Below are 22,459 nucleotides of genomic sequence, written 5' to 3' on the forward strand. Positions count from 1 at the left end.
TCATTTATGAGAAAACGTGTTTTTTTTTTTCTGAGCTATTTCACTGCATTCAGCCTATTTTTATTTATAGATTTTGTTTTCCTTCATGCCCCCCAGGCCCCCATTTTCCCTCCCTCTGCTCTACCCCGTAAAGAGGGCCAGATTGACAGTGATAAAGTTTTGGGTGCATTACCCCTACTTTCAATGTCACATGGTTTTGCTCAGCCTTGTCATATACATGTTAATTCTACAGAAGAGCACATTAGATCCACTCCAATTGCATCTTCATACTAAAGTGGGTTCGCGTTCATCGCAAGTTTTAAAAAAAAAAAATCCTCAGATATATTTCACTTTAAATCAAAAAGCACATTAACAGGTTTGTTTTTGTCTTTATTCTTCAATGTGAGAAAAAATGTGTAAAATACACAAAACCCTCCCCAAAGCATCGAACTCTTCCCAAAATCCAACTCACCGAAAAAACCGAACACCATCTGTACAGTAAATTGTGTCCCCCCCCCCCCCCCCCCGCTCTTTGACCTAGCAGCCAATTAGTATGGTAACAGCAGATATCAATAAGCACTGTGCTGCTTATGTGAGACGTTTCTTAAGCCCTCCGTGGGAAAGTCTGCTTGGCTCGCAGACGGAACCATGTGACAAACAGAAGTAGGGTAAATGGATCCAGACTATATTATGAATGTTTCCCTTTTTCAGGCTGCCTGAGGGTTAAACAGTACAGCGAAAATTAAAAAGGCCAGAGCAGAAATTAGCTTTGGTGGGCAAACCAGCAAAGGCAGCAAAACAGTGATTGATTGGTGGAACTAAGACACTCTGCTTCCCATCTAGGTATATATATATACACACATACTACAGGAAAACAAGGGTCAGATGTGTTAAATGCCTTAAGGTCAGCTGGCTCACACTCCTAGACCTTGTGAATGGACGACAACCCCCCACCCCCGGCTCCCACACACATGCTCCAATCCATAACTTCAATAATAATCCTTTAAAAAATAAACCATAATAAACCAAAAATAAAATCACTCCTCACTGCACTGTCCACTCCAGCATTTGTCCATGGCTTTCTGATCAAATCAGCTTCAATTATTCAATCTTGAACAAAAACAACTGCATTTTTTTTTCATTCCAGTAGTTTTTATGTATTTTTCCAATTATTTTAAATAATGAAAACAGTTCACTTTTGCATTACCTGTAAATTGAAATGTTAAATGGCCTTCCGCTTTAACTCTTTCACAGTGTCCTCTGGAAAGGGTTGGAATCGGCTTGCGATCTGAGCTGGGTTTTTCAACAGGTGCGGCGTCCTCGGGTTTGCAGACAAACTGACTGCTGGGTGACGGCATAAATTTGCCACTGTGTCCTACTTGGCCACATTCACTGGTTCATTTGGTGAGGGAGAATAAACGTGGCTTGGCTCACTTTCGTGATGCCATGTGAGTTATGAAATTTAAAATACACTGAAATGTGTATCAGCCTGGTTGGAATGTGAATTAAAGGGATGACTGTCAGCTTTCCAATGCTCCTGGGGATGGAGGTCGGGATGGGAAGGAAAAATTGGTAGATAGTAGCCAGGTGGATCTGTGGGTAGTGATCCCTGGCCCTGGGTCTCATGGAGTACCTTCTGGGTACTCAGGGCCCAACCCTCAGTCCAGAATCATTTGAGCTGATCAAATGGGGTCTCTACATTATCCAAAGAGTGAGTACGTGTCCTGCAATGCAAAGTCATCCCGCGGCTTCATTTCCTGCGCTTTCTGGGACAGACTCCCGGCGACTCTCTTCTCGAAAAGCAATTATGGAAGATCGATGTAAATTTGACGCAGAAGTGGAACTATCAAAATACTGTGCGCGAGTTTGCTCAAAATAACAATAAAAGTGTAGAAATTGCATACTGATGAAGTTATAAATTCATCAGATTATGCTGGTTTCTTCTGCACATGCGAGAAATGTATATATACACACACACACGTGAGAAACGCGTACCAAGAAAACACTTATATTTACTATCAACACTTCTCAAACATAGAGACACTTCTGTCTTTCATCATTCTCATGGCTACTTATTCCCAGATGACACCTAGAAGGTTCTTACTAGCTTGAACATAAACATAATTTTCATCTAGCCCTATGCTGTACCTCTAGCGTATTTCTGTTCTACAGTATTAGCACAGGTGGTAGACATTTTTAACGATAAAATTCATAGGAAACTTGGGAAATTCCCTCTTACCTGTTTATGGTTGTACTTTGTGGGGTTTGTTTTGTAGCTGTAATCTGAATACTGGTCAGAGCCGGTTGAGTTGTCATCTCCCGCTCCCACAAATGAGTTTGCCACTGGGAGATCCTGCACCACCTGGTGTTTGTTAGACGCTGAGGGGGACTGGGGCTGGAGCTGGATTGAGGGGAGGGGAGAGTTGGATCGGTAGTGGCGGCCCAGGTCTGGACTTCCCGGAGAGTAGTTCAGAGGCAGGTGGATCCTGGGGCTGTCATTGATCCTGTCATGACTGAAATTTAGACTCTTTTGAAGACTGGCCTGCTCCACTTCTTCATCTTCTTCTAAAGGTTTGGCTGGCTTGGGAGCTTTACCTTTCTTCCACTTTTTGCCTTTGCTGCTCTTGGGGCCCTGCTTAGGAGCATATAGATCCTTCGTCTCCTTCTTACCGGCCTGGTAGCCACTTTTAGTCTCCTTCTGCAATTTATGCTGGATGACCACCACCACTATGATTACGACGATGACTCCGGCGATGCCGGCTATACTACCATACAAAATGTTGCTGTGCTGGGAAGCGTGGCTGTACTCTGGGTCTCCAGCAATGTCAAGGTCAAGTGGAGTGTTAAGGCTGTGTCCTACTAGTGACTCTAGTAAGGTGATGTTGTTGAGGGTCTCATTCACATATATGTGCACCAGGGACACTGCTTGCCGCGGGGGTTTGCCTTTGTCACTGACCTTCACCACCAACCGATGAAGCCCACTGTGCCTAGGTGCTAGCTCCTTAGCAAGGGTTATCTCCCCATCTGTTGTGGAGATGCGGAAAAGATTATGGGGGTTTCCCCCCGAAATACTAAAAACGAGCTCCGCATTGGGCCCAGCATCTATGTCTTCGGCCTCTACTTTTTCCACTCTGCTTTCGGGACTGGTTGATGGGGAAAGGCATTTGTAGGAAGCATTTGAAGGTTTAGTGACGTAGGGAGCATTGTCATTTTCGTCAAGGACATTAATAGTAACACCCACATAGGATGATCTTGGTGGGTCACCATTGTCCACTGCTTTCAGGCGGAAAGTGTACGTGCTCTCTTTTTCTCGATCGAGTGACATACTGGAGAGAATTGTGCCAGTACCATTTTGGATGACAAATTTCCCATTGTCTGGTTCTACAGACAGGTGTACCTGTGCATTCTGTCCTGTGTCTGCATCAATGACTGTCACCATGCCAACGGGACTGAGTTTAGGCATGTTCTCCAGAACTGAGAAGCTGTAGCCACTCAGCATGAACTTGGGGTCATTGTCATTCCGGTCCAGCACCCTGACCACAACCACAGCTGTTCCACGGTGGCTGGGGATACCCTTGTCAGAAGCAGTCACATGAAATTCATAGCGGTCTCTGTGTTCTCGGTCCAGCTGACTTCGTGCCCGGACTTCACCAGTGACAGGGTTAATCTCAAACAGTCCTTTTGTAGATGAGTCTGAGATGATGCTGTAGATAAGCTCTGAATTTGTGCCGCTGTCGGCATCTGTGGCCACTACATCCAGAACCTTGTCGCCTAGCTGGTTCTCTTCTGCAAAATCAACCTCCAGTAGGGCAGGGGAAAAGATAGGGGAATTATCGTTGACATCTTGGACCTGAACTTTCAGAGAGTTTGTGCTAGAGAGAGCTGGGTTGCCCGAGTCAACAGCCACAACCTCAACTTCATAGTCTTTGACTCTCTCATAGTCTAGAGGGGTTGTTGTCTGCAGAAAGTACTTCCTCTTGTTGTCGTTGGGGGAGTCACTAGCTGGCCGCAGCTGGAATGGAACATCTCCAGCCACCACACAGGTGACCACCGCATTCTCTCCCTCATCTCTATCTGATACCTGGACTAATGCCACTGCCGTCCCAATTGGCATATCCTCTGAAATGTTCGCTATCCCATCCTGATGGGTTACCAACCCAATCCCACGTATCTCAACCATGGGCGCATTGTCATTCTGGTCCTTCACATTGATTGAAACGTAGACCTTGGAACTTTTAGGGGTCGATCCTTTGTCCCGTGCAACCACGTAAAACTTTAAACCACTAACTTCTTCCCGGTCCACAAGTCCTTTCACATAGATGATACCAGTAGAGTGGTCAATTCTCAGCAGCTTCTGAACCGGATCTGTAACCTGATGCAAAGTGTACTCAATCTCCCCATTGAGCCCAATATCAGAGTCAGTGGCTTTGACCTGTAAGCAAAAAGACCGGGGAAAATGTTAAATATCACTGAACAGTCCAGTAGCTTCTTCAGCTGCAAAAATGCATTATTTAAGGAAGAGCAGCTTTACAGTAAGAGCATGTCATGAGGCATGTAATTCATAAAGAGGTCTGACAGCAGTATTACTGAACTGGAACATTAATGTCATGCATATCCTAGACCGGCATAAATGATATGGTACAAACAATTATGATGAATAAAGTTATTCAAGACCTATACTGGTTCTTTGATATTACAGACCTATAAAAGAGTAAATATGATGACAACTTACATTAGAATAGTGTTTATGATAGACCTAGATCAATGATATTACTCTGCAAGTGACTGAGTGACCAGGATGTGGGTATTACCTGCAGCACAGATTGTCCCATGGGGCTGTTTTCAAACAGGTCTGCTTCATACATTGATTTCTCAAACCTGGGAGTGTTATCGTTGGCATCGGTGACAATCACTCGCAACAAGGCACTGCTGTAACGCGGAGGAATCCCACCATCCACCACTTTGATGCTGAGGTCATACGAGTCCTTCTGCTCACGATCGAGGTTACCCAGCACTATCAACTGCGGGAGCTTTTCTCCTCGGTCCTCAGCTACCTGCAGGTTGAAGATGGCAGCCGCGTCCGGTCCTGCAGTTAGGGCATAATCTACCACCCCGTTCCGCCCTGAGTCCCTGTCGTTAGCTAGGGGGATGGAAAACAGTGTCCCCTGATGTGTGCTCTCTGGAACGTAGAGGGTAAGGATGGGTGATGGGAATTGTGGAGTGTTGTCATTAATGTCTTGGACCTCAATCCTCCCCTCAATCAAACGGGGGCTGAGATTTTGATTTAAATCAGTAATGGACACCTCAAACTCCAGAAAGCATGGTTCTCCCCTGTGCGAATTTCGGCAGTCTTTCAGGTTCTCCCTGTCAATGGGAACCTCTGTGGTAAAGATGTCTCCTGTTTTACCATCCACTCGCAGGTAAGGGGTGCCTATTTCCAGCTTGTACAAGTGACCAGAGTCGGGAAGTCCCTGGTCAGCAGCCAGGCTGCCAATCAGAGTGTTAGGTGGTTGTTCTTCCAGTGCCCGGTAGAGAACGCCCCCTGCTGCCCTGCGATGGATAGCCAGCAGCAGGACGCACAGCAGGGCTCTCCTGGGCATGCCCATCACTGACTGACCAGATACACTGCTGTGAGTGAAGAAAGAGGACAGGAAAACCAACTTAACAGCAACAAACACCATGCAAGCTTCAGGTAATGCTTTGCCTGTATAATAATCTTTCATACACCACTGAAATCCCTTCATTACACAAAACGCAAAATCACATGATTATCTTGATTTAAAAACAACACAAACACACTCTGACTTCAGAAAACACTCACATTTTCAGCAATTGCAAATCTAACCCTTTCCCCACCAACAAAGCAACGACAAATCAAGAGAAACAGACTTTATTTACACTCAATAAAAACAATGTATGAACAATTTTATGATGTAGTCAGGGGATATAAAATTGTAGTAAACACATTAGTCATATTAACTTAAATATAAAGACTTTGGAACTGATTTATATATAACCATCCATTGGCAACCAACAGTGATTCAAGGTCTCACAACTGCACTGGTGCAGCCATCTTGTAAATGCGATGTTAATAGTGATTATTTTTATTTTTCAAAAAAGCTGTTCCTTGTTTTAGGTCAATATATTGCAGAACTGTGTGCAGCGTTATATGTCATGTGAATTAACACAGAATGAAATCAAACACATTCTCCATGCGTAAAAATGAGTACCAAAATGACACACACACACACACACCAAAAAACATATACAAGATTATATTAGCAGCAATAACCACTTAGGAGCAGGAAATACTATCTGCAGAATTTCAGAACAAGCATTACATACATTGATTCTGAACTCATTGTGAGAGCAGTTCTGTATACAATCTGAGCTCACACTGAGAAAACTTTATAAACAGGCAGCCTGAGCTCATTGAAGTACACACACAGCAAGATATGACTGAAGAAATGAGTGACAGATAACAGCTGGGTTGTAGAGTGACCAACAGCAGGATTAGGAATGACTAATAACAGCTGAAAGATGTTTATGATCGGTTTTTAATTAATGCATAGGTTTTGTGGAATTGTAAGCAATTGGCATCGCGGAGAGTGATCACGTGACTTTGGTCCAGTCACGTCAGCTTCCTGCAATCATATGGTCCTGCTTTAAAACAGGTGCACTGGAATCTGTCGATCAAACAATCTCATCAATTACTGCTGGTGTTTGATTATTACATCATAGTGCTACACATCAATTTCATTGTCTTGCACAGAGCAGCAGCCCTTCAATCAGACCAATTTTGACCACATTCATTAAAAAAAGTAGTGCTTCAAGAGACCCTAGCATTGTACTCCCGTGATTCAAAATGCACCTGTAGGAACCAGTAGAGCTGTTTAATTAGCATCATGTAGATTAAAATCCCGCTTTTACGTTTTAGCACATCGATGTGCTGCCATTATAGCGTCATTTGTTTGTAAATATTTTACAAACGAAAAGATTAGAGTACATGATATCTAGATTGTTTGCAAAACCCATACTGCATAAAATCGGGTTCAGTAACTATGTAATGGTCTCCTCCGGGAAACTCGCTACGGGGTTGCAGCGTGATTGCTGCTGCCAGACGGAACTGCACTTAATGTGATAAGTGGATACAGAACTGCAACCAATACCTGGATGCGCTGCTCTAGACGGATCGATAATGGTGTGAAAGCAAGACATTTCACATCTGGCAAAATTATAAAAATTCAAATGTAAGGCAACACTGCACCATAAACGCTTCACCAGTTGAAGTGCGACACGAGATGGTAGTGACTTATTTAGTTAGTGTGTTGTTTTACTGTAGCCTACTGCCTGTTGTCATTAAATTTAGAAACATAAATAACACGTAATGGACAGTAACAATGTTGCATATCATGGGTAGCAGATTTAGAAATGCACAACTTTCCCTACATTTAACGAAAACAAAAACATTTAAATGTAAAAGACAATAAATCTATAGCGAATAACAGCTGCGCACACAGTAATTACTTATTACGCTTATAGAATTAATATACCTCCGATGAACAGAACTCCTCTTGAAATCGCCAGTTTTGATTCTGTGATGACGGTGGATGCGACTCCCTTTCGCTTCTAAATATTCTTACTTTATTCCAAAAGTCCCACGGTTATTTAGAGAAAAAGATGAAAAGACACAATCCTTTTCCTGAAAATCCACACGAAACCATTGGGGGCTCCACGTTAATTCATATAATTAGCGAAACTATCAGTAATCATATAGGTGTGCGTTTTTTCCTGATTACTTTTGGGACCCACAGAGCCACCTACCATGGACCGTTATACTGTCCGCCGCTTTGCATCTGTGCAAAGGAACGATACTGCGCCGCCGTTAAAATGCACCGCGCTAAAAGATTCTAAGCGTTACAAATGAAACCCGCAGGCACGCCGGGCTGCGTTCATCAGCCCCACAAGCACACAGGTCCATCTGCATATACTCATCCTTCGTTCCGCTGTTCAGCGGCGTCTCGCCACCGCTCGCACTGAGGCCAGCCTAGCGCCGCTGTACAGCGCAAGTGGGTGAGAAAGCTGCCTTGGCTCGGCGCTGCCTCCGTTCCAGCCCCTCCTCAATTGCACGCAGTGGGGAAGGAGGTGGAGCGGGACGCCCGGTGCCGCTGCGGATTCCCCGCCATTTACCCTGTTATTTTAAGGGTTACAACACACGAGCACTTGTCATTAAATGTCTTTTTCTGTCGCCCCTGTCAGTTGTATCCAATGCATGGTACTGTGCCATATATACAGATACGAATAGAAACATGAAATTGCAATTGCATACATTAGTGTTTATTTAATTGATTGCTCGATTACTTCTTTTTTAAGGATCTCTTTAATTCGTAAGTTGGACAACTGAAAACTCGTATTCTGCGCGGCATGCCTTTCAAACATATGCTCAAACCAGAAGTTACAGTATACTGCATGACCGACAGCGAGTGTAGCCTGTTAAAAGAATATAAGTTTTAATATCGATTTTCGGCTTACTCTTCTGAACCCAGTTGTTCATATTTGAGCACGTTTAAATGAGTACGAATTCTTCACGATTTGCGCAGCGACTTAAGGCAAATTCCGTGGAAGACTTCGGTGTTGCAAGGAACGTATGCAAGGTCCCCGACTATGTGCGCAAGTTTATGAAATTTTTATTTCCTCTGCAACGCATCAGTACTCAGTTTGTCTGTCAAATTTTTAAACCCTCTCCTACGTTTAGCAGATTGTCTTCAGCTAAGATCGTCTTTTGTTATGCGTCACAATTAAGGCACCGTAACGAATGTTAAAAATGATAACATGGGTGGGTGGATTTAATTACATATAAGAAGTAGCATGTCTCACGCTGTCAGCTTCATCGTGTCGTGCGTTTCCGGTTATGTGAACATGAGCTTATTTACAGCTATGCTGTAGGTGTACTTGTTATGTTTGGCGAGTAGTTGCCATTAATGCCCTCTCTTCCAAACCCCATTTATAGGTGCTGGGGGGGGGGATCTCCAGGGCTGGGGGGCTCCAAATTCTGCATCCACCCGGCAGCATGTGCCATGTGATGGACTGGCAGCCCTGGCCATGTGCCTTCTGCTGCCTGGGACAGACTCCAAGGCTGCCATGAGCCTGACCAGGATAGCGTACATGGCTACAGGCTCGCGCTGCTCTCAGAAGAACATAGCTACAGGTGCCAGTATCACACAGTGCACAGTACTACTCATCTACAGGTGCCAGTATCACACAGTGCACAGTACTACTCATCTACAGGTGCCAGTATCACAGAGTGCACAGTACTACTCAGCTACAGGTGTCAGCCCCTCCCAGTACACATGCACGCATGCACGTGTCTGGTAAACATATCTTTATGGGGACCGCTCACACACACACACACACACACACACACATATATATGTACCTTTTGATGCTTTTCCTGTCCTGTACGGATTTAAGATGAATAGATGAATTTGCATGGTTTTCTCGTCCTTATTCTATAGCATGAGATTCTCATTAAGTTTAATTTTCATTTCTATTCAATGGAAATTAAGCTGAAGGGTAGCAGAGGCCCTTTCAACAAAAATGGGGGGAAAAGGGAAATAAAACAAACAGCATAAATCACTACTGCAGTATTTTCAGAGCTTTTTTAAAGAATAGTTTTGAGAAGAGCTCAATTTGTTTTTTGCACTGAACTCTTACTTCCCTGGATTTTAGGTAAATTCTAAATATTTTCAGGAGCTTGTGGGCAGCTCTGCTGGAAATGTTTTAGAAACAAATTTAACTGATCACAACATTCGGAAATTGGTTTGTAAACTCCAGTATATCTCAGGAAAAAACAACAATATATCTTATTACTTCAGAGGGAGATGTTCATTCACCTATCAGATCAGAGTGTGAAAACGGACACAACAGCACGAGTTGCAGAAGGCACCCTCCTCTATTAATGTCACATTAATCTGAAGAATGTTAACATCTTAACCTTCCATTGTTCCTCTGGCCATTTCCTGCGGAAGTGTATATTTTGTCCGGTGTGTTATGATTATTAAAATTATCTGTGTCTGAGTGTTTGTTTACTCATGTTTTGGCTTGTCGATGCTTAGTGCTATCTGTCTGGTGTCTGACAAATGTTTTTCCTACCAATTTTGACTTTATAATGCTTTATCTGTTGTTTTGTCTATCTGTGATGCTGTTACTAAATGTTTGTTGAGTATTTTGGCACCATTCTGTTAAGAAGGGCCCTATTTTTAAAAAAATTGCATGGCGTTCAGTTGAATTGGTCATTTTTCCGCATCCATTCTCAATCTATTCCTTATGCTGTCCTGTCATTATTATTTACTTCTGTGTCACGCAGCAGCCAGAAGTTACTCCTTCCTGTTGCCTGTAGATCGCAGTAGGAATGAATCACCACCGAGAGCCGTCCCTCACCGATGCAGATAGTCCACTGCAGGACCGACTCCTGGTCCAGATCTTCTCCGCGAATAGATGTCTTGCACAGGCAAAGTCCAGAAGCCTGATTACATGACTTCCATGCATCCGGTATACCGAACAAATCTATGCAAAATTAAATAAATAAAAAAAGAGAAATTCAGTTGTTTCAAAAGCTGCCAATTACAAAATAAAAAGAAATATGATATTAGGCAAATTAAAGATTAGTATGAACTAATATTAGTTATAATGCTATAATCTCTTGTGTCATAAACTTGTCATGACATAAAAATGTTTAATTTCACAAAAATATTAATGAAAGATTTCAAACACTAGCATCCCATTCAAGGCTTCCTCCCTGCTTATCTCTTCATGTTGCCAGGATGGGATCCTGTGGTTGGATGGATGGATGGATGGATACGTGATTTAAAATGGAAAAAGGATTTTAATTAGTCTGTTTAGTAGTTAGTTTAATTGTATTAGATGCTAATGACATCCTTCATTTTATTTGTGTGTATGCTACAATGCAGATAAGATTAGTCTTTGTAGTAGGCGCAGATTGAGAGGCTAATATTTTTTGCATGCAGACCTGCTGCATTTTGTGCAAGTTTCCAAAGGATTATTACAATTACATTTGTCAGTCTGGCATATGCCGCATTTGTTACTGGATCTTGATACGGTGCCTGATGGCGCTGCTTCAGATAGAATAAGTAAACCAAACATTTACCTGCCAAGATTCAGAACGTTATAATATACACGCGCTGGCCCTTATGTGACGCTGCCCTCACAGGCTGTTGGCCTGCAGGCTGGTCTGCGATGCCTGATGTAGATGTAGCAGAACTCTCTGCTTTTCGGGTCTCATACTCTTCCACTTGCTGCAAATTTTATGTGGAATAGCGGCGCATTGCTTCTGGGATTGTGGTTGCATACTGCATTAGTACTGATATTGTGCTGGGGTATTTGTCTATGGTGGTAGTACAGCCAACATGTTGCATTATTCCTGTGGTGCAATAGTACAGTGTGGAAAGACTTTCATGATGGAATGGGAAGATTTATTTGCACCCTTGGGGTATATCGAACAACATACCAGATTACTGGTTTCGTCTGTAAAAGAAAAACAACAACAAGAAAACATAACTAAACTAAACACTAACAAAAGCTGAATCATTGCTCTAAGTTTCTTTGTCACACACAAGGCAAAACTTCCAATCTACAATTATCAAATGATTACCAGCGGCTATTGGGGTCTTTTTTTCTGACATCATACCACTACTGAAATGTCCATGCCTTCCTACTATGACTTCTAGCCCAAAGTATCCGGCCACTTTGACGATACAGCCATTGTGTTGTAGCTTTTATGTATTGTGATAGTACATCTATTGTGTTGTAGCGTTTATGTATTGTGATAGTACAGCCATTGTGTTGTAGCGTTTATGTATTGTGATAGTACAGCCATTGTGTTGTAGCGTTTATGTATTGTTATAGTACAGCCATTGTGTTGTAACGTTTATGTATTGTGATAGTACAGCCATTGTGTTGTAGCGTTTATGTACAGTATTGTGATAGTAAAGTCATTGTGTTGTAGTGTTTATGTATTGTGATAGTACAGCCATTGTGTTGTAGCGTTTATGTGTTGTGATAGTACAGTCATTGTATTGTTGTATTTGGAATGATTACCATAAAGGATTCGCTGCTTGTGACTCCCTGTGGTATTTATTCTCTCACTTACGGTTTAGGCGAGGTTGACTCTTTTGCAATTTCAAGTTCAAGTTTGGGTTCATTTGAGTCACCTGCCTACCGGGAAATTTGGAGCTGTAGCTATGTAAAACTACACTGCTTAGTGTAGAAACAACACTAAGGGGAGTGTAGGGGGTACAGTGTAACATTACATTAATAAGGGGAGTGAAGGAGGTGTGAGCATGCTCACTTGCACTGGAAGGAAAAAGGATGAAGACAAATGGGTGAGCGATCTGAAACAAACCAATCAGAAACTTGTTTTGAGCAGAGAAGCTGGATGGATTGGATTGGGCATTTCTTTGTTGTGCAATATCTTTTAACCGAGATGCTGCAGCCAACGTCCATTTGTCTTCCTGAAAAATACCTCGTTGAGACAGCTATGCCCGTGAATTTCATATTATTGCCATTTCCATCCTTTTTCAAACACCCCCCCCCCCCCACATTATGACACACCGTAGCTTTTCATTTCGTTTACTTCTTCTGTTTTAGGTCACTTTTATTCATCAAGGAGAAACAAAAAAATAACGCTTGATTAAAGCAGGATGAAGGGAGCTCAGTGCAGCGTGGTTTTCCAGTGAGAAATTTGAGAGCAGATGGAGTAAAACAGAGGAGATGCCTGAGTTTGCATTAAGACAGAAACTAAATTCATCCGGTTGGAAGGATCCACTGAATGTCTTCTGAGGAACGGAGTCAGACAGGCCGCGGTGAAGGGAAGCTGGCGGTCCCAAGCCCCCGGAGGCCCGCTACGGCGCCTGCCACTATCACGTCACCTGCTCAGCTGCCTGTAGGGTTACACGTGTGTTTGAAGACACGCTGCCTCTGAAATCCCCTTATTTCCAACTGTAGTTCCTTTTCTTCCCAGATTTCTTGCTTTGTATCTAACTGTGAAACTAATTGTCAATAGGACCGTGAAAAAAAAAACACAATAATAGGAAATCGTCCCCCAGTTCCCCAATAAAATTTCACAGGTAGCCTCTACCAAAAAATAAAATTTTTACTTTCTGGCCGTTCAAGTCTGAAGGTGGGAGCAGAAGGTGTCAAGCGCTGTTACTGTGACGTTATACCATGCCATTTTTCTGCTTAGTCAGAACAGTTTAAGTCTTTTAAATTGGACCCAAAGCTCGTCCTTAACATTCTTGCACCGAACAGCCCAGTTACATATAATCTCTGCATTTATTCACATAGCTGTCTATACCTCACTGTGTTTAACTTCCACCAGTATAACTAATATTGTCTGTTTTGCAGTATTTACCCTGATGCATGCACTGTAGAGTGTTTCTTCGGGAGTTGCTCAGTAAAATCCTGTTTCAATCTCTTAACTCTCTGTTATGCTTCACGTAGAAATTAATGCAGCAAAGGATTTTCACTAGATAGGGGCAAACAACAGCAATGCTACAAATGTGAATCTGGATGCAGGAACTGTTTTTAAAGTTAAATGTGTTTTCGATTTGTGTTTGCATCATACTACAGCGTAAACATGACATATCAAGGAGGGTTTTTTTATTCCTTCTGATATTTCATGGTGACTGACATGCAAACCGCTTACCGCTGATGCCTACCTAATGTTGCCATGGCTACACAACAAGCTCCACTCCTCCCGGACTGCTGGTAATACTTATATCAGTGCACGGAGCCGCTGAAAGCAACCTATAACCAAGATGTCTTTAAAAACAGTGTCGATCCAGAGAGCAGACGACAAATGGAAAAATAAAAGCATCTAAGACCAGTGTTCTGCTGGTTAAATACAATATTTGCAGCCAGAGAAAGCTCCACCATACTGTGTGTGGTAGACTGAAGTGCAGTGCGTCAGTGATTTCAGTAAAAGCATGTATCTAACTGTATCAGAAATCTTAGACTTAGATTAATGCAATCCATCATGTACTGGTACAGTGCGCAAACACCTGCAGATGGTCAATATACCGAAATAGATCGCACCACATGTAGACCGGGCACAAGGCTGGATTATGTCACCGTTTGCTATAATTCTTCAGCAATTACTGAGGATTTTGCCATAGTTTCCCTCAGTTCCGTTTGCCAATTGTTTCGCTTTCTCTCACCATCATCTCGCGTTTCTAACACTCTCCACAACCCTGGCTTTCTCCTTTAAGACAGGCTCTAGGTAAGGCGTTTCTTCACACCAGACTGCAAAGAAATTAACCTACAATGAAACAGAAGTGATTGATTGGATTAATCTCAGCCTGCAGAGTAGAAGCCTGTGATGGGACGTTTGCAGTGCTCCAGGGAAGGAGCTCACTGATGTGTGAGAGCTGAGAACAATCGCAGGGTGGATCTCAGCTGCTGTGTGACTCCGCCCTTAAGCTTAGCCTGCCTCTCACGCTGCCTGCTACTGCTGTACTGTCGTTGTGTATGCTAACTCATGACATGTGGTATACATGGGTGTGTCTACATACAATCACACAACTTCCAACCATGGGCACATATACATACTGTACAAGACATAAAACCCTCCTTTCCTTATCCATAAACTTATCCACGCGCAAATGATGGCCCTCAAGGACAGATGCTCGCGCTCTTTGCTGGCATTATGTCACGAACATCGTTTAAATTGGCTTGATGAGAATAATTAAGCTTCGCTAAATGTGTAGGAATGACATGAACTTCATCCTGCAATAATGAGTAGGAAAAGTACTACATCTATCTATCTATCTATCTATCTATCTATCTATCTATCTATCTATCTATCTATCTATCTATCTATCTATCTATCTATCTATCTATCTATCTATCTATCTATCCAGCATCATCACGATTTTACTTGCCAAACTTGCATTACTGAAGCACTTTAACATTTCATAAAAGTATTACATTTACATGGACGATTGATGCAGTACATAATAATAACAATATTAATAAAGGACATACCTCAGAATAAGCATTTTTGTAGTCTCTGCCCCTGATACTGTGTAACACAGGCCTTTCCACTGATGAGGTTTGGTCATGTTTCATTGTCTGAAATTGCTTAGTGGTTTGAGCACATCTAGGTGATCATTACCATTGTAAAAAGTTACAATATATCTTTATCATATGTAAGGGTAAAGGGGGCTATTCTGCTGTCTGGAGTATGCACACATCCACATGATCTCTCTTCTTTCTTGTGCCAAGAAATCACCAATCTGTACCCGCACTTGTCACTGGGGTTGTACCCTCAAGGGTCTGCCAATTGTACCCTAGCTGTAGGTAAATGTACCTTTTAGTCTAATTTAGGGTACAGGAATGAACTCTGAGGCACCCCCAAGGTACAAACGATATTAATGTACCCGTAATGGTACAAAAATGTTCCTCATAATCCATTTATGTACCATAAAAGATACATTTACCTACAGCTAGGGTGCAATTTGGCAGACCCTTGAGCAGTGGTTTCACTGAACTATTGGAAGTGTGATTTTTGTGTGTAGAGTGTAAATCCCCACTGTGCCCTCAGTAATACGTCCGGCTTTTGAGTACTAAGTAATATATGCTATCAGTGGTTTTATTGAACTATCGGAAGTGTGATTTTTTTTTTGCTTATAAAGTGCACTTCCCCAGTTCACCCTTAGGAATCCTACGCCCGACTCTGAGGCCTAAACAATCTATGTTATCAATGCTTTCATTGAACTATTGGCAGAGTGATGTTTTGCCTATAGAGCGCACTTCCCCACTCCACCCTCAGAAATCCTACGTCTGGCTTTGAGTACTAAGCAATCTATGCTATCAATGGTTTCATTGAACTATTGGGAGTGTGATTTTTTTTGCCTATAGAGTGCATTTCCCCACTCCACCCTCAGAAATACTGCATCTGGCTTTGCCTTGTCTCTCTTTGAGCCTCACATGAAATTTAGTTTCGTCACTCTCTTGGAAACAACATCTGACTTCATTTGTTCACGCTCTCTTAAGCTAACATATAGTTTGTTTAGCTCATTCACTCTCTCAGAAACATCACATCCGGATTAGGTTGTTCACTGTCTCTGAAACACTACACCCGGCTTTGTTTGTTCGCTATCTTTGAAACAATTCCTCTGGCTTAGCTTATTCATGCTCTTTGAAACACTACATTTGACTTACCCTGTTCATTCTTTCTGAAACACTCTGCTTTGATTCCCCACCTTGTTTGTAATACACAGCGCAGTTTGAGCTGTCCATTGCTTTTCTACTACTCTGTATAGCCCTAGTTTGTAGCCCTTTGGATATCTGCTTAAACTGACCTGTCTTTGCAGGGCATTCTGTCTCAGCTAACGGTCTTCACGTTCTGACAAATTGTCTAATTTAACATAAAAGCAATAAAGCATAAACAGTGGTACTACTTTCGATACTCCCTAAATTCTCCATTGTTACTAGACATCAGGTTGGGGGAAAGACGATCGAAAGAGGTAAGACTGAGAGAGAAAATAAACATAGATAAGAAACAATATGACAAATAAGTGCAGCTTGCAGGTTAATGTTCGATGCCCTGCTTTGGTTTCCGAAAAAAGCTCCTAAATAACAAGATGTGCTTTTGCAGAGTGACAGGTAATGCAACTGATTTAAATATGATATACATGTAAAATAATAAAAATCAATCACATAATACTACTGTAGCAACAATGACAGCAACAATAACAACATCAATAAAGGCAAGAACCAAAAATTAAGTTGAATAATCACCATTAAAAAATCTGCATCACATACTGACATACTTATAAAATTTCAATTAATACCTCCATGTTAGAAGCAGAATGGTGATTTGCAATTAAAATTATTTTTAGACTACCAACCATTGAACTTATGTTCTGAGATTGCAATAGCACGCAGTCGTTTCTCTGGTTACCATGGCGAGCAGGCAGCGGTTACCATGGCAAGTAGGCAGCAGTTGCCATGGTAAGAAGGCAGGGAGCAGCCAGCAGAGAGATGCAGTACCCTACAGAGCAGACCAATGCACAGGCCAGGAAGTGAGACATGCTCGCTGTGCTGAAAAACAAAGCAGAGAGCTGGACTACCTGCACACACCGGGGTCAGGAAGATTAAAATAACCTCCCACTCCGTGCCACCTGCTAGCACGAGGCTGTGTTAAAAAGAGTGTGAGCATAGCCCTGAGGCTAGATGGTGAGTGCTCAAGGGGCTCTCAGTGGGCTGGTGGATCCTGTCACCACCTGCCATTTGCTTGATCCTGTTACTCTGCCTCTCAGAGTGTGGCAACAGGATGGTTCCCCTCAGTATCTACCACTGGTGCTGTGGGTGAACCAGTGAGCCACACTGAGCTCCATATTATGGACAATACTGACGCACTGGAGATGGTAAGGAGAGCTCCAATTTGTGGGCTATACTTACACACTGGAAATGGTAATAAAAACCCCATTTTTGGGGCTATACTCACACACTGGAGCTGGTAATAAAAATCCAATTTTGGGGGCTATACTTACACACTATAGTTGGTAAGGAGAGCTCCAATTTGTGGGCTATACTTACACACTGGAAATGGTAATAAAAACCCCATTTTTGGGGCTATACTCACACACTGGAGCTGGTAAGAAAAGCCCCATTTTGTGGGCTATACTTACACACTGGAGCTAGTAAGAAGAACTTCAATTTGTGGGCTATACTTAAACTCTGGACCTGGTAAGAAGAACTCCATTTTGTGGGCTATACTTACACACTATAGTTGGTAAGGAGAGCTCCAATTTGTGGACTATACTCACACACTGGAACTGGTAATAAAAACCCCATTTTTGGGGCTATACTTACACACTATAGTTGGTAAGGAGAGCTCCAATTTGTGGGCCATACTCACGCTGAAGCTGGTAAGGAGAGCTCCAATTTGTGGGCTATAGTTACACACTGGAGCTGGTAATAAAAATCCCATTTTGGGGGCTATACTTACACACTATAGTTGGTAAGGAGAGCTCCAATTTGTGGGCCATACTCACACTGGAGCTAGTAAGAAGAACTTCAATTTGTGGGCTATACTCACACACTGGAGCTGGTAATAAAAATCCCATTTTGGGGGCTATACTTACACACTATAGTTGGTAAGGAGAGCTCCAATTTGTGGGCCATACTCACACTGGAGCTAGTAAGAAGAACTTCAATTTGTGGGCTATACTTAGACACTGGAGCTGGTAATAAAAACCCCATTTTTGGGGCTATACTCACACACTGGAGCTGGTAAGAAAAGCCCCATTTTGTGGGCTATACTTACACACTGGAGCTAGTAAGAAGAACTTAAATTTGTGGGCTATACTTAAACACTGGACCTGGTAAGAAGAACTCCATTTTGTGGGCTATACTTACACAGTGGAGCTGCTAAAGAGAGCAACATAATATAATTTAATATTATGTCCATAATGTCCAAGCTCTGGTCCAGTAAGAGAGGCTGATTTTAAGGATTCTCACACCTAGAAGTTGAAGGATTCTGAACCTGTGCACCCGTATAAGAACGGTGGTGATGTGTGCTGGTCTCATTGTTTTACACTATGAGTGAAAACACGGCAGTAAGAATGTAAGCTCTGTTTCTTTGGATGGAGCAATCAGCAAAGCTAATAAATAATGTAAAACACATTAAAGGACCATTTAGCTTTTCAAACTAGGGCACATGCTGTCCCCATAACCGCATTTCAAGATTTTTTTTTCTCTAAATAAATAACACAAACTGTCTTTTTTTTCTAGGCTGAGTACATAATGCATGAGATTATGTAAATGTGGTGTCCCTAAATAAGTGGGTGTGTGCACTAAAACACCAAAGAAGTATGACAATCTGGATTCTGTCAACACAATCCTACATTATTACAATATCTTACTCTATATCATCTTTTGTATCATCTATGGAGGGTTGATATGAAGAAAATGGCCTCCAGTTAGTCAGCACTCCATTTCCCAGAATACTATAGGACATGATTTTTGGCAGTATGTGGTTCACATGTCTGCATTCCCCACAATAACATTACAGTGCAGTTTAAACTCTCTGTAGTACCCTGCTTTGAGCTAAATACACCAGCAAAAAAAAGAAAGTTAAAGCTTCCAAAACTTTTCTTCAGCGGATAACACCATAATGGCAGCAACTAGAAAAATACCCTCTCTTCGGTCTGGGAGTGTTGCCCCTTTTAACAGAATTGACACCAAGCACATTGCAGTATAAACTGTGCTTAGCAATCGCTTAAAAAACAAACGAATAGCTCTACACGCACAATAATGCAGTGCAGAAAAGAGCATCATTTATTTATCGGAAGGAAAATTGTGCTTTGGTTCTTCACGGGGATTAATCAGACAGGTGCTCTGAGAGGACAAAGTTGAATCCACAATATTAAGGACGGAACCAGGGTTTGCACTATTCTGGCTGTTTGTCGCTTATTGTTATATTGATGAATCAGTCATTGGGGAAGAAGTTCAGCTCAAGCGTGATGCCACTGCTGGGGCGTCTGTCACATCCTTTTGCCTGGAAGAGAATCAGCGAGACAGCAGACACCAAGGGTGAGACATCTAGGGCCTGGAACTCGCTCCATATGGGCTCCTCTGAGCTTCACATGCACACCAGCCTCAACACTGAAGAGCTTCAGAAACACACCAGGCCGCCTCTTAGCCCAACTGGCCAATTCTTAACCCACAGGAGTATTTCCGTAGTTTGGGACGGGATGATCTCTGAGCCTGAAGGTGTTCTACCGGCTCAGGGACTGATCTTTCACTGAAGGGTTACTTACTCAGTCATGTGACCATCTATCTCATACTTTGTACTATGATAAGACTCCCTCAGCCCAAGGAACCATGTGATTATCTCGCCGCCTAAGACCCAAGACAGTGGCTAGTCACGGCAACAGGCTCCAAAAAATGTTTGATCACAACACATCCATGTGTAGATTTCCGCAACAACAAAACTGATTGAATAATGTCCATAAACTGACTCGAATCTGCCAGATTGAACCTGTAATAATCTCTCAAATGCTTTTTTTGTGGACTGTTAGGCAATGAAAACATTGTTATCTTTTAAAACAGAAAACAAAACTAACACTATGTTGATCCTACCAGCATTGGAAAGGCTTAGGGCTCTGCAGACTCAATTAAACTCTGATGCAAATGTATCACATAAAAAAAGGCAGTGGGGTAGGCAACCGGAGAGGAAACTGACTGAATTTTCATCTTCTCAAGTTTACCTTCTCCAAGTCGTTTAAGCCACCAGTCACAGAAAATGACCTGAAGACCGTCTCAGTTCGTTGGAGGGCTACGGTATGTCACCCTCCACCCAGTCAGAACACCAAGCGATGCTGGGTTCACTTTCATGGTTGTGAGGTACCAGTTTTTTTTTATGAAAGTTAAAGCTTCTAGGATTTAAATGGAGCTTTGTAATGTTTCAAGGCTTCACTCAGAGCAGATACTGAGTTTCTTCATTCATTTTGACTTGACTTTGACTCTGAGGAAGTTCTGGAGAAATACTCTTTTTTTATGGACATCAAAAGTCAATGTCGACTTGATAGTACCAAATGATGACGATGATAATATATCTCAGTCATACTCACAGTCCTGTAGTTTTCATGGTTTATGCTCCAAATGTTTCATTTCTTATGTTCCCTTACAGTACAGATGTAAGAATCTCCAAAATTAAACTGCTTATTGTTTCAGTCTAGATAGTCAGTTCCAAGAAATATATGAAGATTAGGTAACACTTTACTTGATGCCATGTTTTCAGTAATTTATAAACAAATTCATAACAAATTTATAAAGCATTATAAAAATGACTATGAAAATTTATAAAAAGGCATAACATGTGTATTATGCATTATGAATGCTTTATGACGCTCTCATCTATATTACACTATAGATACCTTCATAATGCATTATAATGGTTGTTATGAGCATTAAGGATGCTTTGTACTGCATTAAGAATGTATCTATGGTGCATTAAAGATGAGAGCTTCATAATGCATAATATACATGGCGGTAGTGTGTTATGCCTTTTTATAAATATTTATATCCATGTTTATAATGCTTTATGAATGCATTATAATGCATTATGGATGTCCTCATAAATTATTGAAGACATGACCTTAAGTAAAATGTTAACGAAAACTGTAATAAATATCGTTAAATACAAGACAATTCACTAATAGTGACTGGGTAAGCTGAGTAATAATATGTTTATATATCTACTGATGAATGTCTACCACCTTCATAAAAAAATATCTGTTTGTGTGTTTAACAGCAAAGCCCTTTTTTAAGTCTCACCTGGTTTTCAGAAATAGAGCTGCTATTTATAAATAGACCGATGTTGAATAAGTATTTTATACACAGATATAAAGCCAAATTCCCAGGGATAAGGGCTCGTTTTCACCTTCACCAGCTAATGCCCCAGCTCAGACGTTACCTGTGGTTGGACATGAGAGAGTAACTGTTATGGATTGAACGTTCTTAGCAGGATGACTGCCTCACACTGGGCCTGAAAACACACCTGCATAGGTGACTCAGCTGCAGACACACTGGAGGCTGGTGACTAAAGATGTCTAGCGCAGATGCTGTGTGTGGAACGCTAATGATGTAACCAGCCAAAGGATCTTCCACCGGGGATGATGGTCTAACAATGCTGTAAAACATGTTACCTTACAACAGAGGGGGCTCGTTAAATATAAAACACCAGATGAACTAAACAGTAGTGGGAAAAGAAAGCATTTTCCATGCTGAAATGTCACATTGCCGTAGTGCTTTCTAACACTCAGTATCAACTAGTCACAGTGTACAAATGTAGAGACTGACCATATGAAATCAGATGGAATATCCTGACTTCAACATATAGGCCTATGGGGTGTGTTGGAGGAAATAATTGACAGTAATGATTGCAGCCTAATGGAATGTCATAAACTGGAGTTGTAGCATTATTAGATTAACACCAGTAAACAGCTCATTATTCCCAATTATTTATCATCCCTGGGTTATTTGGAAATAAATATTTATACATGCAGGCAAAGTTGCGCTCAGTGCAACATTCAGCATTTATTTCAGCAGTTTGTTAAGAGTTGATGAAATGCTTGAGAAATGCTTAAGAAATGCCTTACTGACAGGCATGTTCTTGCACTTAGGTTATGGTACAATACAGCAATGTAGAGGTAAGTTTCTTTACTGGTACTTAATTGGGATTGAAATGAATACATTGGGATGCTGGATTCTCACGGTTATTACTTTTTACTGGCACCATGAACTTATTCATTTAGCAAATATTCCCTGTTGAGGGAATATTTCCAGTAGCTTTTTGGGAATATCTTGCTAATTCCAAGCAACTAGGCAGATTTGATATCTTGATTTGGTTATTGCATCCGGAGTGCCGGGGGAGCTCTCGGGCTTCCGAAAG

General features: G+C 41.8%; 1 protein-coding gene across 4 annotated transcripts in view; it reads right to left on the reverse strand.

Moving 5' to 3' along the window:
• The window catches only part of LOC125713457 (protocadherin-1-like), a 41,906-nt gene extending 33,871 nt beyond the window's left edge, over positions 1 to 8,035 (reverse strand). For all 4 annotated transcript variants that reach the window (XM_048984600.1, XM_048984599.1, XM_048984601.1 and 1 more), the window contains exons 1-3: positions 7,533 to 8,035; positions 4,791 to 5,607; positions 2,219 to 4,411 (exon numbers count right to left, since the gene is read on the reverse strand). In XM_048984600.1, the coding sequence (XP_048840557.1) occupies positions 2,219 to 4,411; positions 4,791 to 5,585 (2,988 nt within the window). In that variant the 5' untranslated portion in view covers positions 5,586 to 5,607; positions 7,533 to 8,035. The remainder of the gene's footprint in view (positions 1 to 2,218; positions 4,412 to 4,790; positions 5,608 to 7,532) is intronic.
• Positions 8,036 to 22,459: the final 14,424 nt, after the last annotated feature.

Source organism: Brienomyrus brachyistius, chromosome 18, assembly GCF_023856365.1.
Source record: "Brienomyrus brachyistius isolate T26 chromosome 18, BBRACH_0.4, whole genome shotgun sequence".
Lineage (NCBI taxonomy): Eukaryota > Metazoa > Chordata > Actinopteri > Osteoglossiformes > Mormyridae > Brienomyrus > Brienomyrus brachyistius.